Below are 26,179 nucleotides of genomic sequence, written 5' to 3'. Positions count from 1 at the left end.
AGCTCAGCACACCATTTCCTCCCACCCATAGCTTGTAAAACCCTTCTTGCTTATGCCTCTCCCTCAGGCCCTTAATCCCACACTGCCTTGCATTGCCTTGTAATTGTTTCCCTTGGGTATGTTTTCTCTCTAACATAAATCCACAGGGTGAAAGGCAGGAATCGTGTTCTCCAAGTCTTTTGAGTCACTCATACCACCCAGCACCGGCTCACACTGAACACACGTAGAATGAAAGGTTTGGGAGGCATTGAGGTGACAGTGGCAGTAATGATGATGATGGGTGTGATACGGGACAGGTTCTAGAAGGAGTTCCAGTTCCAGCTCCACTGCTCTTTCGCTGTGTGACTTAGGAAGTTCCCTTCCCTTCTCTGGGTCTCAGTTTTCCCGTATGTTGATGAGGATTGAAGGAAGACAGCAGTGGTCAAGAGCATTGTCTTTGTGGGAATTCCCTGGCGGTCCAGTGGTCAGGACTCGGTGCTTTCACTGCTGTGGGCCCGGGATCCGATCCCTGGTCAGGGGGAACTAAGATCCTGCAAGCCGCGCTGCGCGGCCAAAATAAATAAATAAGTAAATAAAAAGAGGGCCTTGTCTTTGGAATAAGACAGACAAGGTTCATATCCCAGCTCTGTTACTTACAGCTCTGGGACCTGGGACAAGGTATTTATCTTCTCATTCTGTAAAATGGAGATAAAGATGCCTGCCTTATCCATTTTGGTGAGGATTACATGAATTCAGCCAAAATACCTACCCGGCACATGATAAGTGCTCAATAATGTTGGCCATTCCTCTTAAAAGTCCTAATAGCCTAAGATTTTATGATTTCACAGAATCCAGGACATCATTTGATTCTATGTATGTCTGAAAGTCTCTGAATCTGTAACAGTAGATGGTTCCGTAAGTCTAATATTTTGAGTTGGGCATTTTTCACTGCTGTGCTTCTAACATTCTGTGCATGTAATAACCCCTACATCCCCTGCCTCTGAGTCCATGCCCCATCCATGTCAGAGACGTTCCAAGTGTCTGTGCTCTGGGGAGAGAGACCCATGGCTCACTCTGGCCAGTGCCCTCCCTGCCCCCAGGCTCTCTTTGTACCTGGACAAATCTTGCAGCACTTCCCAGCCACTTTCTTGGGCTGACGGCAGGGGTACTCAGTGGGGCAGGTCAACCGCTGGCAGTCCTGGCGGCCATCCTGACAGGTGCACAGGATGCAGGGCAGGGGTCCAAAGGAGCGGAAGGCTGGGTGCCACACCTCCCCATGGGAGTACGTCTTCCCGCCATGCACACAGGCTGGGAGGGCAGGAAGGGAGGAGGGTCAGTGCCTTGGACTCGGGTCGGAGTAAAATAACGGCTGGGAGTAGGTCCTTGGGGCGCCCCTGCTCCACCAGTCTGGCCCAGCCACACTGCCTGCAAAGTGGAGGCCAGGGAGTAAACCAGTCCTCTGTCCCTGACATCCCCCATCTCAGCACTCAGGGCCGAGATGGGCCAGTAAGTTCTTGCCGAGGATGGAGAGTCCTCCCCTGCTCTTCACAGGCACCTCCAGTGGGGCATGGGGAGGGGGTACCCTGACAGTAGGAGACCTGCGATCAAGTGCTGTCACTGCCTGGCCATGTGAGCTCTGTCAGGTCCCTTCTCCTGTCTCAGCCTCAGTGTCCCATCTGTACAGAGAGGGGCTGGATGGATGCCTCTGCAGCCCCTCCCGCTCCACCAATCAGGCTGCCCTGCAGTGAGGCCTCTTTCCTCCCCCTCTGCTGCCACAATTGCCCCCTTAGCCTCCTTCCCTGATCCATCCCAACCATCCTCCTGCGGCCCAGGTCTGCTTCCTCCTTCCTTCATCAAAACCTTTCCCTCACCACTTCCTTATCTTATAATAATTAACGTACATGTCTGTCTCCCCTACTAGTCTATGAGCTCCTGGAGGACAGGGGCCATTTTCATCTCTCTGTTCTGTGTCCCTCAATTCCCAGCAAAGACATGGCAGATGCTCAAAAAAATATTGTTGTATGGCCCGTAGTCCTGGTTCCGGGACTGGTTCTGTCTCTAACTCAATACTCTGAACCTCAGTGTCCTCATCTGTCAAATGGGGGTTTAGGCCCGACGTTCTAGGGGTCTGCAAGATCATGGCCAAGTTGAGATTGGGGAACCGCTCGGTGGAGGTGCAGGGATGGGAAGGGGGAGCCAGGGTCCCCCTTTCCCACCTCAGGGGATGGCAGAGGCTCCAGTTCCCACCTTTCTTATGTTTCTCCTTCAGAACAATCTTGACTGTCGTGCTGCCTGCCTCCTTCGGTCGGAAGTGGCGAGGGAGGAAGCCCAGGGGGGCACTGGGGCCAGTGGGGCTTGGGGTGCTCAGGTCTCTCTTTCTCCCACCGTCTCCTGAACACGGATCCTGGGAATGTCTCTGCAAAGGGCAGGAAGGATGCAGATCACCGACAGGCCACTGCCAGTGCAGGAGCAGCCAGACAGAGGCTGCGGTGAGAGGCCTGAGGATGGCTCTAGTGACTGAGCCTGATGGCCCAGGGAAGGCAGGGCATAGGCTCTGGGTAGAAAGAAGATCTGGATGGGGTCGAAGATGTTCCCAGGCAATGGGCCTCTGAAGACTCTCAGAAGATGGTGGTTTGGAAATCCAGCCTCCACTGAGGCCTTCTCAGGCTGGCAGAGCCAGAGCCTTGGGGCTGAGATGGGCAAGGGTGCTGAGGTCTTGATCTGGGAGACATAAGTGATCAGGGACCTGGAGAACTTAATATGTAAGAAATGGAAGGTGAGAATGTAGTGAGGATGAGAGTCAGGAAATTCTTCTTTGTCCAAGAAGATTTAGGTGATGGGACAGGGATGGGCCTCTGAAGATCCCACCAGGCCCCGGAATCCCACAGGCAGGAGGGCTGAGAGCAGGCCCTGTCCGGAGATGATGGGTCTTGGGAGCCTCCTTTCCTGAGTCCCTGGAATCCGACATCCCGAGACCTCACCCCTCCAGATCAGGTCTTGGGAGGGCTGGCAGTGAGAACAAAGGGTGTGTGTGTGAAAGCAGCCTAACAGGGCAGGGGCTCCCCAGTCCAGAGATTGGGGGTTGGAAGCTCCAGGCCGTGGGAGAAGAGCAAGTGGGCTGGGGGCAAGGGGCAGAGCTTACCACCCCGTTACTGACCCTGAGTCACTCACATGCCTTCTTCTACAGCCCCTTTCTGACTGTACAGTCTCTGAGTCAGTCCTCTGATGGCTGGACAGAGCCCACAAGAGCTCCTAGAGTGGAAACTGTGTCCCAGGCCCCAGCACAGGCCCAGGCACACAGGAGGCACCCAGGAAATGCTTGTCAAGTAGAATAGAGGCAGAAAGGAATTGAAGAACCCAGCCCCCTAATTGGTGACTTGCCCACGGCATCCAGCAAGTCAGTAAGTAGCTGCTCGGGGCCTGGAACTAAGTCTGGTGGGTTTCACTTAGCTGCCTCCTGGGGAGAGAATGGGGAGGAAGGGGGATGACATGGTCAGGTCCCGTGGCCCAGCACCTGCTAGACAAAGCCCAGCCTGGGAAGTGGGGGTGAGCTGGCAGGGGAGAAGGGAGAGCGCATTCGTTCAAACCCCCAGGGAGTCTCTGGGAAGGGGAACCCCCCCCCCTTCGAGTCCCCCAGGGTCCAAGTGACCCAGGATGAAAGAGCAGGTGGAGCTATTCACATCATAGACATAGCACAGGTGCAGACAGGGACGTGAGTCAGTGTGCGGGCCCATTCTCCCACCTCTTTGCTCTCTGACCAGAGAGCGCTGGGCAGGTTAGCTCATCTTAACTCTAGACCAAGATCGAGAGGGGTCAAGATGGAGCCAGCAACAGTGAGGTAGCCCCAGACAAAGAACTGGTACCTCAGGAGCTAGATGGGGAAGGCTGGCCCAAGTCAGAGGCCACTCCCCTGGGGAACATGCTGCCCAGAGGCGGCCTGAATAAGGACAGACACAGGCTGTGGACAGAACAGCGTCAGAATTTTCCAGGAGGGAAATCGGGAAGCTTGGGGCCTGCTCCTGCCCTGTGTGATGTTTTTTCCCAGACCCCTCCTGACTCACCAGCCCACGGTGGGAGCCAGGATGGAAGTCTAAGGAGAGGGCCTGGAACCTGGTGGCGGCTAATGGAGCTGACCCAGGGGACAAATGAGAAATGAGGACAACAACTGGTATTGCCTGCTCCAGAGCAAGGAGATCTAGGCCCTGGATACCAGCGCCCTCCCCTCCTCTCCCCACCCTGTCCCTAAAGCTGTGCACTCACCACCCCACGGTGTGACTGCGTGGCATCCTCTTCAGCTGATTTCTCACTTGACCCATCTGGAAACCCAAAGGGAGTCGGGTCAGCCTCTGCTTCCTCAGCCTTGGGGACAGAGCCCTGCAGGCCACCACCTCTAGGCTCTGCCCCTCCAAGGCCTGTTGCCACTTCTGCAGCCCCCCACACCAGTAGGTCCCTTTGCCCCAGTGGGGACTTATTCCTACTTCTCATTACAGTGTCGCCTCACCCTTGGGTTGATGAAGTCCCTACAACTGGGCCACTGCCTCAGTTTCCCCACACTGGCCTCTTGGTCACTTAAGACTGAACCACCTGGCTGGGCCAGAGCATCTTGTTCAGTGTCGTCACGGATGGCCCAAGGGCTCTGAATCCCAGCCTGCTTAGCTGCAGTCCCCTGGGCAGCCTCTCTGTCCAGCCTCGCATGAAGTCACCAGGCTTCGTCTACACTATACCCTCCCGTGGTTGCCCTCTAGCCCCTCTGCCCCTCCAACTGGAGCAGCCTAGGACTCCTCTATCCCCTATATCCTGGGGCACCAGCACACAAAACCCTCTGGAGTCCTGCAGCTTCCTAGATCCCTGAGTGGGATTCTCTCCCCTTCACCCCTGCCTCACATACAGAGTGTCTACCACTGAGCATTCTGGGTTCAAAGATCCAGAACGTTGGAATCAGCCTGTGCATTAGAAATCACCAAGGCCAATTTCTCAGTGCACACACAGCACAGCTGAGGCCCAGAAAGGGGAAGGAATCTGCAGGAATTAGCTGGAAGAACCAGGACTAAACTGGGATCACCTGGCTCCTGGTCCAGTGCCCCTCCACAGTGCCAACATCTGGGGAAACGTTCTATAGTGAAGCACTCCCCTCCTCAAGTCCTGCCCACAGGGGACAGTCCAGACACCTGTGCACTTCATTCTGCCCAAGCTGCTTGCCCCGCACTTGTCAGTGTGTTGCCTCTCTCTGTGCTATATAGAGATGCTACCTGGATTCTGCTTGACACAGGTGCCCTGAGCTCCAGTGAGCCCAGGCCTGTGCTCAGCTCTGCCATGAGGAAGACAGGAAGAGACATGGTCACTGCCTGTACAGACCCCTCTCTTGTGCCTCTTCTGATCCTCTTGGCCTCATTTGATAGCAGGGATTTTGTCCCCTCACTGCAGGCACTGCAGCAACACCCCCTTCACATGGGCTCCAGCCAACTTCCCTCAGACTCAACCTACCAGCAGGTGCCCTCATGCCACACCTCCTCCATGTCTCTGCCCCCACTTCTTACCCTGTCCCACTCCCACCTCCCGCTCCCAGGACAGCCTAGCACAACCGGGGAGTGTGAGGGAATCACCCCGCCTTGGGGTGAATCTTTGACCAGTGAGAGTTGGTGGCTGGTGGGCAAATTCCTCCTCCTCCTCTATCACCTCCAGGCTTTTCTGAGGAGCAGAAGGCCACTTAGAGCAATAGGTCACACTTGATATCAAGCAAAGGCCAGCTCCCCAACACATTCCTGTGTTGTTTTTCCCTCCCACCCTGCTTCACTCTCCCTTCCCCTCCTTCCTGCTCCCTGAGATTGCAATAAAAAATAATGCACATCAGCCTCTGACACAGGCTTAGCTTTCTAGAGGCTGCAGGTAAGCCACCGCCCTGAGGAAAGAATGGTTTGCTACATGCTTGGTGTCCCCTGAGGTTCCCCCCTAACAGTCCATGCCTAGGTTTCTGTGGTGGGGTGGGCGGGCACTGCCAAATCTAGGGACAGACTCACCTTTGCAGGCCTGGCAGCAGGAGGCAGGCAGCAGGAGGGGTGCAGGGCAGCCTGGTTCTGGGCAGGTCATGAGGCCGCAGTAGATCTGGCCCTCCTGACAGACAGAGCAAACAGGAGCTGGGAGATGAGCTCTGATGAGGACCAGCCTTGGGGCTGGGAGAGCCCCTGCCCTGGGGGCAAATGGCCTTGAGGTCCGCTCTGAGGTGGGGAGGGAGGGAGCAGCAAAGTGTCCTGGGCAAGGCCCAGCCATCTCAGAGGAGGAGTCCCTGTACCCCTCCCACTCTTACTCCAGGCCCTGAGGTAACAGTTACCCTCCAGCTTCTAAAGTGTTTTTGTACCCAGTCTCTCTCTCTAGGCTATCACAGCGACCCAATGAGGTGAGATTCTCCCATCCTACAGATGGGGAGGGACTGCGGAGGGCCCTGGACCCTCTGAAGTCAGAGACACAACTGGGCAGAATGGACTAGAATCCAGTCTTCAGGCTTTTCCTACTGCTATCAGTGTCCTTTTCCCCTGGCCTAGAACAGGGAGCCCAGCATAGAGGAGGGGATGAGTGCATGACTACTTGGGCTCATCTTGCTCTTACTGAAACTCGAGGTTTCCCAAACTTCAGGACCCAGCCTGCAAAGGCAAGACTGCAGGAGAAAGAGCCTTCTGGGAGTCAGAGGCCAGATGACCTTAGGTGAGGCACTTCTCTTCTCTGGGCCTCAGTTTCCTCCTCTGTGAAATGGGGGCATTCCCATCTGGGTTGTGAAATCAAATGAGGGAATGGTTATGAAAACCCTTGTTAAACTGCGAGGCACAATGTGTACCTGGGAGGAAGTGATATTACCTTGAGTCCTTTCCCTATTCCTTTTCCAGTGAGTCTCAGAAGTAAGGATTCTGATCCTTCAAACCAGTCCCATATAAACAGGGATCAGAAGGAAGAAGGGGAGACCCAAGTATCCAGGGAGAGGAGACAAGGGGTCACAAGAGTGCTCTCACCACCCCACCACCATCAGTTCTGTCTCTTCCCACAGCCCCTCCTAATCTAGGTGCTCATCCCTTCACAGGAAGCCACACAATGCAGGTAAAGGAATGTGGGTTTGGAATTATGTGGCCCTGGGTCTGAATTCCGAGTCTGCCACTTAACTAGCTGTTGACCTTAGGCAAATCGCTTAACTGCTCTGAGCCTCAGTATTCTTATCTAAAAAATATGAATAGTGATATCCCCCTCATAGGGCCACTGGGATGCTGTATATAAACATAAGGCATTTCCTAGTAGGTACAGTGTACTAGTTCACTGCAAGAGGCCCAGGCCCTGCAAAAATAACCATTCTCTCAGTTGATTTCTAAGTGGTCACTCTTGTTACTATAAGTTGTTTGCTCTGCAGCACAGATACCTTAAAATTCAGATTCTCGGAGGGATGAGATCCTCTCACTGAAAAGATGGGAGGCAGGCCCGAGATCCTCTCACTGAAAAGATGGGAGGCAGGCCCGAGAGAGGTGAGTCTCTCAAGGTCACACAGGGAACCATGGCAGAGCTGGAGCTGAAACATGGGTCTCGGTCTCTTATCCTCTCATCACCACTGAATCAGACTATTATCTTAAATGGAGAGGACCTTGGAGATCACCTGGTCAGCCTCCCTTACACACTCAGAGGAACTGAGGCCCAGAGAAGTTCGATGGTCAGGTAGTAGGGAAATCAGGGGGGCAGGGGTTTCTCCCACCAAAGCACAGATGCGCTAAACCCAAGGATGAGGGTGACATGGCAAAGGCCACCTGCAAACATGCAGCAGGGCCAGGCCTAGAACCCCCCCTGAGGAGGAGGGGAAAACTTTCCAGCTCAGGCCCTGCTTGGCTTCAGTTTCTGTCCCCTGATAACACTGCTGGTTCAGCCCTGCCTGTCCCTAGGCCCAACTCCAACCACAGCAGGGGAGTTTAAGCAGCTTCAGATTAAATTGCATTTACTGCAAGCAGTCTGGCTCTGGCTCTGTGCCCCAGGATTGATAACTGGTCATTTACTCATTCACTCATTCACTCACTCATTCATTCAACAATCATTACAGACATCTGTGTGCCAGGCCCTGAGCTGGGCGTAGTGGAGGATATAGAAATGAGTTGAATATATCCCCTCCCCTCAAGGAGTGCAGAGTCTACTGGGGGACACAGTAATGGCAAACATCAGTGAAGGGTGACCAGGCAGCTTAGGAGGGTGCGGAAGCCCAGAGAAAGGCAGGACATTCCAAGTCCCAGATGTTCCCTTCCCCCTGAGCCCATTCACTTTCACTGTCCTTTGACTGGGAGGAACAATTCCCCCTACCCCACCCCGGTCCACACCACTGTGCTCTGCAGGCCCAGACCACTGGCCTGTGCTAAAGGGAAGTAGCAGGTCTTACTGTACAGCTGCAGAGGACACACTGGTTGGGCAGGCGGGAAGGGAGCAGCTCGTGGGCACTGAAGATCTCTCCATGTTGGTACGTGGTCCCGTTGTGCTGGCAGGACCTTGGCGGGGCCCGGAGCCCAGAGGGGGTGTGAGGTTCTGCAGGTGGGAAGGGGAAGGAGGAAGGAGAAAATGGTCAAAGAGCTTCGCCAGAACTAACTGGGGCACTTTTCTGAAATTTTTGTATCCTATCCCTTGCTATCATTTAAACCAAGATCTGGCCTCAGCCTTCCCAGCCAGACCTCCTATCAGTGAACAAAGAGGTCCCCGGGACACCTGTGTCTGACTATGTCACTCCCTCCCATAACCTTTGAGCCCCTCAGTTTCAGAGGTGGCGCTGATCGGAGCAAGAAGGCAAGGCCAGATGCTTCAGGTACACTGAGCCCCACTCAGTGGGGACCTGTGTGAGTTCATTCAACATTCGATAAGCATCCATGGGGCACCTCCCAGCGCCAGGCCCTGTTCTAGGTGCTGGGGATACAGTAGTGGACAAGACAAGGCCCCACATGGAGTTTCATCCTAGTGGAGTCAGCTGGTATGATGTGGACTGTGCTTGTGTAAGCTTGGTGTCAGCTCCTGCCATTCCCTGGCCACCAGAGCCCCCTCCCCATCACCTACCAATTAGCCGGCCCTCACCCTGATGGGTAGAGGGTAAGCCTCCTGTCCAGGGGGAACCCGGTCATTCTTTTTTTTTTTTTAATTTTATTTTTTAAACATCTTTATTGGAGTATAATTGCTTTACAATGGTGTGTTAGCTTCTGCTTTATAACAAAGTGAATCAGCTCTACATATACATATATCCCCATATCTCCTCCCTCTTGCATCTCCCTCCCACCCTCCCTATCCCACCCCTCTAGGTGGTCACAACCTGCTCATTCTTTCAAGACATATTTACTAAGCACTTTCTCTGCACCAGGCGCCGTGCTACACATTGGAAATGGAGTGCGAATAAGACCCGGCCCCTCCCATCAGGAAACTGACAGTCTCACTGGGTAGAGACAGGCCTCAAGCAGTGACACTGGTGTGTTGTGGGCTAGTGCAGTGGAAGCACAGAAGTTGTGGCAGCACAGAGGAGGCGCCCCTAACTCAGCCGGGGCGGGTGGTCAGGGAAGGCTTCCTGAAGGGGCTGATGGCTGAGCTGAGTCTTGAGGAACATGCAGACCAGGCAGGGAAAGGGGCAAGGCTGGGAAAGAGAGAGGGAGGGAGGAGCCTGTGGCAAAGAAGGGGTCTGGGCCAAGGCACGGTCTGCAAGGCGTGGTCAGGAGTCCCGGGGTCAGCCTCAGCCGGGGAGGAGGCGTGATGCCCCCTCACTGGGCAGGATGAAGCACAAAGCCTCTGCTCCCCTAGGGAACCCAGAATCAGGAAACTATGACCCAAGTTGGAGTCATGGTCAGATCCCTACTGGGGTCCCACTTGGAAAAGGAGCCCCTCTATACAGGTCCCCAGCTCCCCAGGAGAGCCATGATTCCAGAGTCTCGAGCTGAGGCTACAATCTGGAGCCTCCCTCCCTTCATCATCATCTTTTTTTTTTTTCTCACCCAACTGAACTTTTTTCTTTTAACATCTTTATTGGAGTATAATTGCTTTACAATGTTGTGTTAGTTCCTGCTGTACAACAAAGTGAATCAGCTATATGCATCACCTTAATGCTACTAAGCGTGGATGCTCCTCTCATCGTGTCCCTGCCTTCTGAGTTGGCCTCCCCACTGGCTGCTCCTCATTTGCCACTTGGTTCTGCCCGTTTCTTCTCAGACCACCTCTCCTCTCCTCTCTCTTACCTCTGCTTCCTAGAATCCGAGTCTTAGAGGCTCCCAGAAGATTCTTAAAATCATGGACATTTAGCATCATGGCACACAGCATCCCTAAACTCCAGCCCTGGGAGGAATCTAACAGTACATGTACTCCAAGTCCTTCGGCCCGTCCCAGCCCCTGGTGGTAATCCTGGGGTGACCCTGCAGGGCCTCCCAGCCCCAGCTCACTCACTTGCACTTACACAAGGCACGTCCACTCACTCAGGCTCTGGCCAGCCCAAGAGCGATGGGAGACCATGTGTGTCGTCAACAGGCCAAGCATGTGCCCATTTTCCTTCAGCTATTTTCCACATTCTGTCTTCCTGCCAAACACAGCTACTTATGTACGAGAAGTCTGTGGCTACCCCAGCCCTCCTTGGGGATCCAGGGAGGATGTCTTCCCCTGAGCACCTTGGTGTCTCAACACTTCTGGTGTCTGCAGACTGCCCCTCTCATTCCAGGGGTCTCCTTCAGCTGGAGGCCTGTGTCAGGAGTGGGTCAAGGGTTAGTGGGCAAGCAGGAGGCTGGCACAAGGGCAGGAGCGCGGCTACTTACCCACACACCGGGGACAGCACTGCTGTGGCTCGGTCACAGGCTGGGGGCAGTGGACAGGCGGGCAGTGGAGGCGGTAACAGCTCACATGGGCACTCTGAAGGGGACACAGCGGTCAGTCCTAGTTCCAAGGAGCCATTGTCTCCCACCGTCCTCTCCCCAAACCCCCTCCCAACTGCAGGACACTGTGCTCGTTTTAAGCCTGCGATGAGATAAAAGTGATAAACTCCGTGTGTTCAGTCTCTCCCCTTCGCCTGCTCATTTGTGTGGCTCGCCCACCCATGTCCCTCTCCCCCACGGAGGAGGGCACCGTGTGCCTGCATTTACACAGATCTTTTGTGTCCCTTTGTGGTATTTGAGAAATACAAGTAAAAGACTGGGTTATTCTAACATTGATCTTGACTGTGCTTTTTTAACTCCAGGGCTTTGTTCTTTTACCTCTGGACCTGAGCCTCAGGGCTAAGAGAGGAGTGTGACACAGAAAGGGAGGTGACAGGGATGGGGACACAGCTAGAAACAGGATGTGGAGAAGACTCAGGGCTTTGTGATCTGCTCTCTGTATCTCTGGGAGGTGTGGTTGATCCCACACAAAGCCTTGGGATTGGTACTAGAGGAAGGGTCTGAAATCTTGGACTTTTTCAAATACAGCAAACGAGAGAGAAGGGGCAGAGAAGCATTCACAGAGATGAACAGAAACAGAAGAACTGGAGGGAGAGGCCACCACTGGAGATTTTCCCAGGCAGTTTGTCAGCCTGTCACAGCCGTCCCACACTTTCCTCTCCCTCTGCTGTAAGGGCGTTGCCCTCTGTTGTAACAAACCATTACATCTGTCTCTTCTATTCAACCGCGAATTCCCAAGAACAAGGGCCAAGCCTCACTCTATTCATCTCTGAATTGTGGGCACAGGGCCTTGCTCCAAACAAGTGCCTGCTGAAGTTCGAATGAACGAATGAGTGAATGAATGAGAGCCAAGAGGGGAAGGAGAGATGGTCTCTTCCTTAGTCAGATGGAGCCAGCTTTGTTTAAACTTTGGAGTTGGCAAGTGTGTTTCCAGCCCCAGCTGAGTACCCCCGAAACACTTCTCCCAAGGCAGCCTCCTGCCCCATGGAGAACCCTGGAGCAGGCCTTAGTCTCTCTGGGGTCACTGCTTCCCCAGATAGCCAGAGGTGATCACAAGGATTAATCAGTGCTAAGGGACATCCTAGAGTCCACAGGATTGGTCTGAGCTCCAAAAGGGGCCTTCTAGAGGCCTGGCACACAGGAGTGTTTGATAAATGTCTAGAGGGTGAACGGAGCCCCTCAGGTGAGAAACCAGGGTAGAGTATGAGGAACTGTGTTGTCTGAAGAGTTAGAATCTCTCCCTTGATGCTGGCCTTGAAGGAACCAAGGGGTGGAGATGATGAGCGACATGCAGCAGGAAGTAAGGCAGAGACAGGCTGAGGGGGTGAAAGGGCAGGGGCAAGGCAGGAGGCCCTGCAGCCAAAGGGTGCCTCTCAGGAAAGTCATAACTACCATTTATTGAGTGGCTACTAGGTACGGGCATTATGTTCTATAGAAATGCATTCTCTCACTTCATCCTCTCAACAACCCTAGAGGTAGATACTATTTATTATCCACCATTTCAAAATGAGAAAAGAGCCTCTGAGAGGTCAAGTTGCCTAAGACACACAGCAGGTGAGCACTGTGCAGGGTCTGTGCACTTTCATGAAAGTGCCTCTGGTGGAGGGGGCAGGAACTAATTCATTCATTCAATGTTTACTGCATGACAGCTGGGCGCCACATCCTCTTCTGAGCACTAGGGGCATAGCAGTGAGCGAGAGACAAGAGTTCTGCCCTCACGGAGCTCCCCCCTAGCAGGGGGAGACAGACTATAAAAAATAAATAAGTAGGAACAAGATCATGTCAGATGTTAAATTTATAACGGGAATAAAACAGTGTAATGGGATTGCCTTAACAAGGTTAGACTATTTTAGAAACAGCCATAGAGAAAGCCTCATAAGGAGGCAACTTTATGTTATAAACTGCAAGATGAGAAGGAACCATTCCTGGGAAGATCTGGGGGAAGAACATTCTGGGTGGAGGAACAAGTCGGAATGAGTTGAAGTGTTGGTGCAGGTAGGAAATGAGGTTGGAGAATAAGGCAGAGTCATATCACATAGCGCCCACAGCAGGCAATTTGAATTTTACTTTAGGTGCAACGAGAAGCTATTGGAGGGTTTTAAGAGCTTTTGAATGACATGATTAGTTTTTTGTTCAGAAAAGATCCTTCTAGCTGCTGTGCGGAGGACAGATTAGAAAGGGGTACAGGGAGACCTCATGGGATGCTCACATAGCAGCCTAGGTGAGAGAGGAAGGTGGCTTAGATTAAGGGGGAGCAGTGATGATGGAGAGAAGGAAGGGATTCAGGGTGTATTGGGGGGATGCCGGCTGCAGCCCCTTGGGGTGAGGAAACTGTGTATGTGTGAACTCTGGGGAGGGAGAAATGAATTAGCTCCACTGGATCACAAAACTTGGACTTTGTCAACTGGACCGCATGATATGTCTGGAATTTTCTGTTATGGTTTCCTTCCTGTTTTTTGGCTATATTTCACAAAGTTCTTTTTGAAAAAGCTGATTGGCCTCAGATGTGCTAAGGAAAACCAAGGGGAAGCAGGGATGGGGGGTTGTGCTCCCACTGGCGTCAGGTTCGACCAGGGGCCAGCACGGTAGAAGCAGTGGGGAATCAGAGGGAAAGACCCCAGGAGGAGTGAGACCCCAGTGGTCAGAGTTAGGAGAGGGGCTGGCCCACCCCCACTCCATGTCCCAGTGTTTCCTCAGAAGCTCTTCTCTGCTCCCACCCTGAGGATTGTTTTAACAAGGGAGGCTCTCACAGCCTTGGCTGTGCAGGGAAAGAGAGGAGCTAAGGGGCTGGCTCCAGCTGGGAGCTAGGTACTCCCTCCCCCCAGCACCCTCGCCTGGACAGAGAGAGCTGCAGACTTCACACCAATGAGACTGGGTCACCAGCAGCTGAGCCAGAGCCGAGGGGGTTCAAACCTCCTAAATCAGCGGTCCCCAACCTTTTTGGTGCCAGGGACCGGTTTCGTGGAAGACAATTTTTCTACGGACGGGGCTGGGTGGGGGGCGGGAATATTAATTCAGGTGGTAATGCGAGCAATGGGGGGGATGGTTCAGGGGGTAATGCGAGCGATGGGGAGCATCGCAGCAGGTGAGGCTTCACTCGCCCACCGCTCACCTCCTGCTGTGTGGCCCAGTTCCTAACAGGCCGCGGACCGGTACCGTGGGTTGGGGACCCCTGTTCTAAATCACTCCCTCCTTCTCCATCCTCTAACCCTATACCTGGCCTGGGAATTCTGGACCACATGGGGGTCTCGTTTATTCCACCCAGTTGACTGTACAAGGGCCTGTGGAGGGTGCTGGGTTGGGGTGGGCTGGGGGGAGACAGAAGATCTGGTCTCTGCCCCAGTTGGTATAGCCTTCTGCAGGACCCCGAAATGGGCATGAGCGAATGCCTAGGAAGACCTGCTCCCAGGGCTCCATCTAGGCGAGGCAGTAACTAACAGACACAGACAACCATTTTACTTGGCCCACAGTGATCAGGAGAAAGGGACAGAGAAACTTATGTGGCCTCCCAGAAGAAAATACTTGCAGCTGAGGGATCAAGTAAGGCTCCTGGTGGAGGTGGCATTTGGGTGAAGCTACAAAGAATAAATACTTGGACCAGTGGTGTTGGGAGAACGCATCCTAAGGCAGGGCGGCAAGAGGGGTGGCTGGAGGAGATAGCCCGAGGAAAGGAAGGATTAGGAGGTCAGGTCAGGAAGGCTGTCTTCTGCTGCATGGGCACAGGGAGGCTGGCACCAGCAGGAAAGAAGGCTGGATGAGAGATGGGAGGCCTGGGTCCTCACCCCAGCCCAGCTACCGGCCCACTGTGTGATTTATCTCTGGGAGGCGCACAGTAGGCATCTATGCCTATGTATTAGATACCCAGTAGTGAAGTGCTGTGGCCCCAAGTCCCTCAGTTGCTGCTGACAGAGCACGATTCTAGGGGGCCCAGTTCCAGAGTGCCCCTGACCCTCAGAGTCAGGCTGTCCTCCCTCCCTCCGGGGTGCCTTCACTGGAGGTCTCCCAGACATACCTGTCACAGGTGGCCAGAGGAACCTACCTCGGAGCAAGTACAGCGCAGGCAGTACATCAGGCCCTGGGGCTCCAGGTAGGGGTGCCAGCTCTCGCCGGGGGAATACCTCTTCCCGTGGAAAAGGCAGAACATGTCTGGGCCTGGCAAACCAACCAGTGCTTTATCAGTCCCAGGAGGCTCCAGCCTGAAGTCCCTGCCTCATCCCTCCTTCTTTCTGGCTCTAGTAAGGATGTCATCTGGACCACACAAGTGAAAGAGAATCCACGGGATGTGCTCTCCTAGTCAGAGGGCCAGAATGTCTGAGTTTGAATATCAGCTTGACCACACACTTGCTGTGTGACTTTGGGCATGTCACTGTCCCTCTCTGAACCTTAACACTTCTCTCACAGCGTGGTTAGGGGATTAAGCAGTGAACATGCTTTACAGATTTAAATTGTGGTGTAAATGTTAGTTATTATAATTAGATGAATAATCTGGGGCCCAGAGAGGCCAAATTACACCTCGAAAAACACACAATAAGTCAGTCATCAAGCAGGGAGGACAGCCAAAGTCTCCTGACTCACAATGCAGTGCTCCTTCTGCCCTCATAATCACACTTGCCTCCTTTTCCTTTGTCCCGTTTTGCTTATTTTTTACTACATCTCTGCACCCTCCCCTCCTTTGCCCTCTGCTGCTCCCCTGCCTACACACGCGCATGCACACACACACACACACACACACACATACACACACACACCCCTTCTCTGGGCCATGTGACCTATCTTTCGAATAAAGCCACTGACAGCAGCTTTCTTGCTTTCATACTCTACTGTGTCCCTATATCTCATTGAGCTCTGATGGAAAGGGCTTGAACTGGGAAAACAAAGTGCTGCCTAGTGAAAGGTTGTTAGAAAACTGACTTTTAAATATCCTTAAAAATAGTCATTGGTACTGTGCCCATCACCTGATTACTTTTGTAATCTGCTTATCAGTCGTCCATATGTAGATGAATGCTTCTAAGAATGACTAAAATAGTTTATTTCCTTATGTGGGTTCGATATCTCTCCTGCAATCCTTCTTTCTTGAGACCTCCACCCCTTCTCTCCTCCCACAGCCCATCAATTGCCCAGTCTTTCGAGCTCTGTCTAGAACACTCATGTCCTCACCTCTCACCAGCTCAGCACCTAGCCCCAGGTCAGGGCTCCAGGTCAGGCGTTGAGGCCCCCTTGCTGTGTTCCTCTGCCTCTGGCCCTACCCCTGCCAACCTGCCTCCATACAGGTACCTGATGATTTTTACAACCCAGAAGGGATGCTATCATTCCTACAAAAACCTCTCCATTATCCAAAGAATAATCTAAGCTCTTTCAGGGGGAAACTGGGAGGCCCAGCACAAGCTAAGTATCCATAATGACGTGTTGAATTAAACGAGATTGAAATTTGGAGAAAGGAACCAACATTTGTTGATGATATTCTATTTATGTAAATTACTTAATTATCTTATTAACGTCAATGTTTTGAGAATTAAATTGAATAAGGCTTGGAAAGTGCTTACTTAGCCCCAGTCCTGACACTTAGTTGAATGCTATTATTATGATAATTATGGTGACAATGACCCTGCAAGATGGACATTATCATCTGTTGAAGATTCAAGAGGATAAGGTCAGTTTTGCAGGGTCATTGGGATCCTTACCATGATTTTAAGAAAACTAGATGAGAAAACTGAGGATCACAAAGACTGAGTGACTTGCCTGAGGCCACCCACCTATTGATTTGAACCCAGGACCCCAGGTTCCCAAGCGGAGATCCCTTTAGTTCACCTCACCTGCCATGGCTTTTTGCTCCAACTCAGGGCCTGGAGGTTTATTCTCTCGGTCCCCTGGGCCACCATCCCCCATTCGCTATTTTTTTCTCTTGGTCCCCTATTGGTCTAGAATCTAGAGATTGCCTTTCATGCCTCCTCCTGCACACTTTCTAGAGTCTCACACTTTCTGAATCATTCTCTTAGATGTTTAAACTCACAGAATCACAGAGCATTGAAAGCAGTACAGTAGCAAGGGCAGCTCACCCGCGAGGCCAGAACCCCTTCTCCGTGCTGGGGATGGCCTGGAGCGGAGGACAGGAGCTAAGGGCCACTGCGAACCTTTAGAAAGTTTCCTTTGTGAGAAGCTGAGACCAGCCTCTCTGGGTCCCTGCGCTGCTTCTGCTCTGCCTCTTGGGCCTCCCCGAAACAAGGATTTGAGGCCGCGGTCGAGATGCCCTCAGAGTCTGTGCTTCAGTGGCCACTGGGGCGGCCAAGGCTTGGTTTGCTCCCCACCCACTCTCCAGCCCCTCATGGTTAGAGGGGGATCAGACAGCAGATCCCGTTCCCAGCAAGGCCCCGGCTGGCCCGTATCAAATGAGCTGTGTTTATCTCTCAGCCGCTGCTGGCAGAGAGGGCAGGACACAGACCCAGCTGGGGTGCTCGGCAGGGCCAGCCCAATGCTCCGAGGATTGAATAATGTCTTTCTTCCTCAGTCCCTCCCCCACCAGAGAAGGGAGCGATTGCAACACCGCTGCGGCCTTACGTCTTAGTCTTGCTGCTGAAGAAAACCTGTCCCACCTTCTCTGGGGCAGCCCTGTAGCCCGGCCCCTGTGCCAGTTGGCAACCCCTCTCCCTCCCCGCCGGCTCAGAGCATGAAGACAGAGAGAATGTCTCAGCCCATGCCCAGGCCAGGAGGTCCCTTCCCCCCCACGGACAGACCTGGCAGCAGCTAAGAATGTGGAGGCCTGGCAAGCCGTCCCCCAACCCCAGGAGTCCCAGGCCCACCACGCCCTCCAAGGTGAGAAGCACTGCCCAGAGCTCCCTCTTCTTCTAGGGAGGTGAGTGCCCAAGGCCACGCCAAAACCAGGCAGGAGGAAGAACTGCCAAGACCTCAGGCTGCCTCCGTCCCCACAGTCCTGGCACTTGCCCCATCCTTGCACTTGGCTGGTAGAAGGGGCTCTAGCTCCTTGTGCCACGAAATCACTGTGTGATGTTGAGGAAGACTCTTTCCTTCCTTCTCTGAGCCTCAGTTTCCCATCTGCAAAATAAGGGGTGGGGGTGAACTTGGATCTTCACGGGTTTACTGTACAGATAGTTTCTGAATCCATGATTTCAAAATTCTAAGATTCCAAGGTTCTAGGTTTCTAAGATTCTACATTTCATTAGAACACAAAGCTTCTAGAGTTGTAGGATGTTGTGCTTCTAAGATTCCATCATTTCAAGCTTCCATGATTTCGGATGTGTTGATGGTCCCATACACCTAGGCTCTCAGGGGCTCCAAGGGGGCTAGGATGAGGCTCAGGCAGCCCGTGCAGCCGATCCTGATGACATGGAGGAGGAGGCAAAGTCTGTCTCTCATATGCCCTCCCTTCCCATCCACCCTCTGTTGGTCCTCTGTGGCCTTCCCACTCCAGCCCCAGCCTGAGGCCTGCCCTGCTTCTTCTCTCCACCCCGCCACCATAGCATCTCATCCCACCCATCATCTCTTTCTCCAACTCAGGGGCCAACTGCGTCTTCCCTCGGGGGACTTTTGGAGTTAATGTGCCCTGTCAGTGATGTCTAACCCGGGAAAAAGACATTCGTGGAGGAAGTTTTTGTTTGAGGAGGACGATTGGCCCTGTTCCAGGCTTTAGAGAGACAAAGAAGAATTAAAGTGGGACAGGTCTCACACCCCTCAAAACCCCTCACCCAGTGTGTATGTAGTTCCCAAACTCTGGCTTCAGAGTCCAATAGGCTGGGGCTCAAACTGGATTTGGCTTTTATCTGCAGCCTGCATTTAGACAAGCTATTTAAACATTCCAGGCCTCAGTTTCCATATCTGTTCAATGAGATCAGTAATAATCTTTGGGGGTTATTGCAAAATTAAGTCAAATAATATGTGTAATATGCCTAATGCCTGCCACATATTAGATGCTCAATTAAATGGTAGGTTAAAAACAAACAGACAAAAAGCAGACCTGGATACTGACCCCAAACTTCCCTAACAGTCCATTTCTCATGGTATTCCTTCTACTCCCAGAATTCTATTAGGGCATGAACATCATGGTGCCTGCCATCAAGGTCAAATCTCCCAGGTCTCAACCTCACCAACCTTGCTTTCTGTGGTTCCCTGCATTCTCCTAGCTCCACTCACAAGCCAGACTCCCTCAACACCACCTCTGCCTACACAGATCTGGGCTGGGATATGGCCATGAAAGTGGTCAGAAAGGTTGGAGGAGAAAATGGGAGGGCAGGGATGAGAGGCCAGAGATCAGGCTGGAGAAAGAGCCAGAGGCTCATGAAGGGCCTTGAGACCCCCAAGGGCAAAGGAAAGCCACAGAAAGGCCTTAAACTGGGGTGTGCCCATGGTCAGGTTTTCATTTTAGAATCATCACTGTGGCTGCAGGAATGGAGAATGGATTGGAGAGCAAGACTGGAGGCAGAGAGACCAGGGAGAGGCTGTTACAGTCATCTGTTTTGAGATAATGCTGGCCTGGACCAAGGCAGGAGCAGTGCTGATTGGCAAAAGTACAGATTTGAGGAACACTAAGTAGGTACAGTAGGTAGGCTTTCAGACAGACTGGATGTGGGTGGCGAGGGTGAAAGAGCAGTCAAGGATGGGATTGAGGTTTCAGGCCTGAATAACCAGGTGAATGTGGGGTTCTTAGCACAACAGGCAGTAAATGTTATTGTCATTAGTTTTGATGTATTATTATCATTAGTAATAGTAACATTAGTTCCTGCTATTCATTCACTGATTGAGCATTTTGTATATCAAGTCATACATGTCCATGGGCCTGGTACATAACTAAATAAGACACCCTCCCCACCCTCAAGGAGCTTACAGCCTAATGAAGAAGACAGATAGATATGATACATACAGTTGACAAGTTCTAAAATAGTGGAAGCATGGGGGCTTGAGGGAAGGCTTCCCTGAGAAGGTGCCTGACCTGGACCTTGAAGGAGTTAACAAGGCAGAGACGGGTTGATCTAATCTGAATTCAGGGTAGCAACATTTATCACACAGACTCTGGTATCTGTCACAATGTTATCACGTCACCCCAGCCTGTCACGAGCATGCTCCCACCTGCTTTTCCAGCAGAACTCTCGGTGGTGGCCCTTTTTTAAGCCTCACCTCCTCTTGCTAAATTTCTCACTCCCCCCCATCCAGCCCCCACCCACACTTCTTCAGGCTTCTGTGCCTTTACACATGCTGTTTCTTCCACCTGGAATGTGATCCCCCATCTCCAACGTTTGACCAGCTCCTCATTCTTCCTGTGACGCGCAGGCCCAGCGGCCATGGCTCACGGGCCCAGCCGCTCCGCGGCATACGGGATCCTCCCAGACCGGGGCACGAACCCGCATCCCCTGCATCGGCAGGCGGACTCCCAACCACTTGCGCCACCAGGGAGGCCCGGTGGCCCTTTTTTAAGCCTCACCTCCTCTTGCTAAATTTCTCACTCCCCCCCATCCAGCCCCCACCCACACTTCTTCAGGCTTCTGTGCCTTTACACATGCTGTTTCTTCCACCTGGAATGTGATCCCCCATCTCCAACGTTTGACCAGCTCCTCATTCTTCCTGTTTAGATGACACCCCGTGAAGCCACCCAAACCTTCCGGGCCACTGGCCAGTCCTTCCTGTGAGGTCCCACAGAACTGAGTTCAGCCCTCTGTCACAATTTTCATCATACTAGATTAGAAATACTTATTAAATGGATTCCTCTTGCTTACTAAACTGTGAGTTTCTTGAGAGCAAGGACCAGATCTCATTCATTTTTGTATCTCCAGTGTTCCATGCAGAGGCTGCATAGAGTTGGCACTTGATAACTGAATGCATGATGAAAGAATGGAGTTGAGGGAGGTTCTGGAAGAGGAGGTGATTGCTGGTCCTTAATCCTGGAAACCTCTTGCTTTAACAAAAAGGGAAATTCATGATATGACAGGAGAGCCAAATCCCTTTAGGCACTTTGATCTTGCCGCCTAACGGGAATTAGCCTTTGACCTCCCCTTTCCATCTCCCATCATCTGAACTCCCAAATTACCCACCAAACCAAACACCATGTACAAAAAGGCCAGGAGCTTGGGGAGGTATGCGGCTGAGCGATTCCATGATCTTCACGTGTAAGTCAAAATTCCCAAACTGCCCCATCCAAGGTCAATGCATATTCTGCCTTGAAACCCTCATGCTACGATAAAGGTCTCTTATGGAGTAGTCAGGAGTGGGTAGTGTGGCTGGGAATTCTTCCAAAAAGAGACAGAAAAGACAAGAAAGAAACTTCTGGGCTGCAGGAGAGGCTGGATAAGACCACGAAAATGGCACCAGGTGGAGCTGGGGCTGGAACTGGGGCTGGCCTGTCCCCAGCCTGAGAGGACTCAGGAAACCTTAGAGAGAGCCAGCCTGCGAGGGAATGTGAGAACGTTCACATTTTTTCCCTCGTGCCCAATCAGCCATACTTTATTTATGTATAGCTCCCTTTTCACACAAACAAACTTGCTCCCCTCTGAGACATAAGCTCTGCTCTGGGCACTGGCACTCGATGGGGGAGGTCTCCTAAGGGAATCAGAAGTAAAAACCTCGCTCCTCAGTGGCTGAGCTGTGCAACCTAGGGAAAGGGCCCTCACTTCCCTGAACCTGAATTCGTATCTGGCACATGGCAGATGTTCAGAAGCATAGAGAGACCTCAAAGGAGAGAGTCATCAAACCAGGAAAGGCAGCTCTGTTGCCTGGCAAAAGTCAGGGGGGCATAGAAGACCCTATTTACATTCCATTCTGCCTTGGACATATACATTTATAGATTTACAGAATCTTAGAAAGTTAGGGATTGAGAGATGATGTCCAATCCCCTATTTTACAGATGTGGACACTGAGTCCCAGAAAGGGATTGGGACTTGTCTAAGATCATTGATTTTTGCCAGCATGAACTCTAATGCCAATCTTCAGATCTGGGTAGGTGGAGGCTGATTATAGGAAAACCCATACCTTAAGGTAGAAATGGCTTTAAATTGCAAACAAAAGGATTTAGCTGAGACACAAGGAAGAATCCTGACTGCAACAGAAGAGTGTGGAACAGCCTTCTCTGGGATGGGATCCTGCCCAGAGGCAGGGGGATGCCTGCAATGATCTCTGCATTGCACCTCCCAGCAGCACTGCTCTCATGCCAGTCCTATTCTTTGGGAGTCCAAGGGATTCAAGGTCCCTCTCCCAGAGCCTGGCACCGTGGCCAGCGGCTGGGGGAACTTGAGAGGCCAGTCCTGGAACAGGTGCAACAGCTGGAGCAACTGCACAGCTGCTGCCCTGCTCGGCTCCGCAGCCTGCAAGCCAGTGAGTGAGACAGAGACCTCTACTGGTGGGAGAGAGGAGGTGCAGAACCTCCTAGACAGACCCAGAGAGGGTCCTGACTGGAGCCAGATGTCAGCCCTCTGTACTCACTGTGCCAGGCCCTCTAGGCACTTTCTCTTGGTGTCTGAGAATCAGTCTGTCTATCCACTCCTCCCTGGCAGGGCAGGAGTACCAGGCTGCAGACCCACACTCTCCCAACTCCCTTTTCCAAAGGTCAGAGCAGACTCAGAACCAAGGCAACAGCATCTTTGGGTCTTAGAGTCTTAGATTCATGGGATGTTAAAGCTGGAATGGTCCTCAATGATTATCTATTTGACTCCAACCATCTCACTTTACAGCTGGGGAAATCTCAGGGGCAGAGAAAGGCAACTTGCCCTGGGTCACAGTTGGAATTGGTGGCAGAGCCAGGGCTGGAGCCCTGACCCTCTGATTCCAAGTTTGCCCTCTGTACCATATCATACCATGGGAGCTCCCTTCCCGCCCCATCTCTGCCTATGGGGTCTGGGGTTTTGTCACCTGGGAACAAAAACGTTGATTCCCATAGTATATATAACCCTTGGAGATAGAATAGAGGAGCCGATGTTTTTACCTGATAACTGACTCTCTCCTGAAGTCAGGATTGGCTGGAGGGAGAGATGAGAAAGCAGAAGTGTGCTGGACACCTTAAAGGGGTGTGGGGAGGGCACAATTAGTAAGGAAAGAGCACAAAGAAGAGGAGCTGATATAGGAGAAAGAGCACTGGAAAGGGAGTCAAGGTACTAGGCAGCTTCTTGTTCCACGGACAGAAGGGAGGGATGGGTGCCCAAAGCGACTGACATCATGTACGCATGCGGCTCAGCCTGGGACTGGCAACAGTACTGGTCAGTGACCAGGTCGGGGACCCCACCCTGGCTAAGGGCTCTAGCTGGGAATGGAATAGGAGTTTGATCTATGGTAGTGTTTGAGGATTAGGCCTCAGCCTGTGGCTGGAGTTGAGATTCAGTTTGGGCTATGATCAAGGCTCAATCTGTGGCTGGAAATAGAGCCAAGGATAGAATAACCTTTGTTTGAATACCCTTGTGCTTTAAATAAGGAGCAAGCTGCCACGCATGTTCACAGGACCTAGGCATTCTGCAGGACTGGGCCACATCAGGAGTCAGACACCACATGGGCTTGAGAATTTCCATCTGTTGGTATCATTTCTGAAAGCACCTAAGATGTCACCAGGAGATTTCTTATCTATAACAGGCCCGAGATGTTACTAACTAAACTTACTAAACTAAGACGAGGGTCTTCATAGGAGATCTTCAAATAAGACCTCGGCAAATGACTGTAGGATTGTTTCTAGATTCATAGGTTGTTAGCACTACACAGAATGAGGCTCAGAGAAGGAAAGTGATTTGTCCTAATTCACACAACCAGTAAGTGACAAATTGGGGACTAGGATCCAGGTCTCTGTTCTTTGCTTTAATAAATTTGCTGTGTGACTTTGGGCAAGTCACTCCCCCTTTCTGGGCTTCAGTTTAACTATAAGGATTGGTACATCGAGGGGTAGAAGATTTTCAAAGGTTCTTCTGGCTTTGACATCCCAGAATCTTACACCCCTCTGACTACCAGTCTACCTCACATTAACTCAACAGTTCTGCTCTGAGGTTTTTCTTGCACGTCGGGAACTAGGCTCCAGACTAGGGGAGATGGAATACTGGCAGCACCTAGTGAGAAACATGGCCCGAAGGCCAGTGGAGGCACAGAGGAGGGGAGATCAGAGTGCATCAGGTGGCAGGGAGAGTTTGCTGGAAGAGGTGTGACCTAAGCAAGGCTGTAGAGGGCTGACAAACTGTGGGAGGCAAGAAGGAGAGGTGTGGGTAGGACATGAGCAATCTGCAGAAAGATCTGATTCTAGGACATCTTTCTAAGACACATCCAGGGCAATGAAATTTGGAGAAAAGGCTTGGGGGTTAAGAGCCATGTGCCAAGTGGAAGGGAGGCAGGCATGGAGGGCATCCTGTGCTAAGTCTCTTTTAAGAAACAACGGGAAGGTACTAGGAGGAAGCCTCCAGGGCTCCAGGAGAGGGAGGAGACATTGACTGAGTAGTAGGCATTGTGCTGGGCACTTAACACAGTCACCTCCTTTAATCGTCCCATGAAGTGTTCGGGTTCCAGGTGAGTATGGGTCTTAGACAGATGCAGAAATTGAGGCTCAGAGAAGTTGTCCCTTATGAAAAGTCACACAGCTACTAAGAGGCAGAGCCAGGACTCGAACCAACCCTGGCCTCTTTTCAGGACTTGTTACTAAGGGCTTCTATGAGTCTCATGCTGCTGGCAGCCCAGAGACGACCAGACATGCAGCCTGCCCTCATGATCAGAGACAAGAATGAAACAAAATCCAGCACTGCTGGCTCCAGAAAGTCACGTGCAAAAGAAGGCAGAGATGGGGGAGCTGAGCTGTGGAGAGGAAAGAGCTCTAGGCTGGGAAACTGGGGTTTCATCCTAGGCTCCACCCTGTGTAACCTGGAGCAGACCACTGCCCTGGGCCTCGGTTTCTTTATTGGGTATGTCAGGGTTTGAACTAAGCTCCTTCCTTCTTTCTAAGAGAATCTTTGGTTTTGTTTTCCATCCTCACAGCGTTCCAAGAGATTGGCAGAAGATGGGGAGGAGGTCCACCAGCCTATTGTGGAAACAGGGAGGAAACTGAGGTTCAGAGAGATTATATAAACTGTTTGCGGTTACGCTGTGTCTAAGTGGAAAAGCATGAATTAGGGAACATGTTTTTCAAGAACCTACCATGGACCAGCTAGTTGCTGGTGCTGGTTGCTTTCCATGTTTTCTTGAATTTAATCCTCAGAACAGTCCTAGGATTTTTCACTCCCATTTTATAGATTAGCAAACTGAGGCTCCGAGACATGCCCTCCATGCCTGCCTCCTACCAGCTGGTATTCAACAGATCTGGGATAGTGAAGACCCTGGTCTATCTCACTGTGCCCTGCTACCTCCCAGTGTCTCACAACTCCAAATCAGGGTTCCTTCCACATGCTGTGGGACATGGGGGAAAAAGGCATAGGATTTGGAACTGGAGAGTCCTGACTTTGGATAGCTCACTACCTCTGTAAACTTGAGCGCGTTTCTTCTCTCAGCCTAAGTTTTCTCATCTGTAAAATGCAAATGATAATACCCACCTCATGGGAGTGTTGTGAGCATCAAAAGAGAAAAGCAATGGGAACGTTATCCCAGTTAGCTCTTCTTTCTTTCCACTGGCTCTCTTTAAGTGCAGTAGCCACTTCGTCTTCATCACACCCTTGCAGCCAAACATACCAGACTCTCTACTAGGAATAAGCATACCCCCTCCCCCACAAAAAGCACAGTGCCCTGCTCTCTCTCCCACTGCTTTCAGTTCCCTCCTCCTCGGGTCCATGGCTGCAGCCCCCTTGGCTCTGAGTCTTGCCAAGTTCCCCCCAGTCTCCCAGACTCATGAGCCCATACTGGTCCGCAGAGAAGTCTCCACCCTCCCGGTACAGGTGCTCCCTGGATGGCTGTCAGAACAGTCTGGGGTCCCAAGTCCTGGCACTTTCCCGCGCATCCCGGATCTCCCATCCCTCTTCTGCCATCCAGCACACCCACCCGCTACTTACGGGCTCGTGCGTGGGAGTCCAAGGGGAACCAGAGCAGCGCGAGTCCCAGCAAGGAGGAGAGGACCCTTACCTCGGGAACCATCCTTCCTTCCCCAGGGCCAGGCCCCCAGGCGCTGAGCCAGGAGGGGGAGTCGGGAGAAAGTGAGATGAGGGGGTCACTGAGGCACAGCGCCACAAAGCAATGCACAGACCCAGGAAGGGCGGCTGCTACAGTGGAGATTCAGAGAAGGGTCGAGAAGAAGGTGGTGAGGACAAAAAGGGAGGTCCAAGGTGGGAATAAGAGGAAGGTGGAAAGAGAACGGAGGGAAAGAGATGGAGGGATAGAGGAAGGTATGCAAGAGGGGAAAGCGATTAAAGCAA

General features: G+C 52.2%; 1 protein-coding gene across 2 annotated transcripts in view; it reads right to left on the bottom strand.

Annotated features, from left to right (window-relative positions):
- The window catches only part of CHRDL2 (chordin like 2), a 31,652-nt gene extending 5,751 nt beyond the window's left edge, over nucleotides 1–25,901 (bottom strand). For both annotated transcript variants that reach the window (XM_060104598.1, XM_060104599.1), the window contains exons 1-8: nucleotides 25,820–25,901; nucleotides 14,920–15,032; nucleotides 10,764–10,857; nucleotides 8,375–8,517; nucleotides 5,997–6,090; nucleotides 4,240–4,295; nucleotides 2,227–2,395; nucleotides 1,093–1,287 (exon numbers count right to left, since the gene is read on the bottom strand). In XM_060104598.1, the coding sequence (XP_059960581.1) occupies nucleotides 1,093–1,287; nucleotides 2,227–2,395; nucleotides 4,240–4,295; nucleotides 5,997–6,090; nucleotides 8,375–8,517; nucleotides 10,764–10,857; nucleotides 14,920–15,032; nucleotides 25,820–25,901 (946 nt within the window). The remainder of the gene's footprint in view (nucleotides 1–1,092; nucleotides 1,288–2,226; nucleotides 2,396–4,239; nucleotides 4,296–5,996; nucleotides 6,091–8,374; nucleotides 8,518–10,763; nucleotides 10,858–14,919; nucleotides 15,033–25,819) is intronic.
- Nucleotides 25,902–26,179: the final 278 nt, after the last annotated feature.

The sequence above is a fragment of the Mesoplodon densirostris genome, chromosome 7, assembly GCF_025265405.1.
Source record: "Mesoplodon densirostris isolate mMesDen1 chromosome 7, mMesDen1 primary haplotype, whole genome shotgun sequence".
NCBI classification, from domain to species: Eukaryota; Metazoa; Chordata; class Mammalia; order Artiodactyla; family Ziphiidae; genus Mesoplodon; species Mesoplodon densirostris.
The sequence above is the reverse complement of the archived record's forward strand: the minus strand, read 5'-3'. Positions and strand labels throughout refer to the sequence as shown.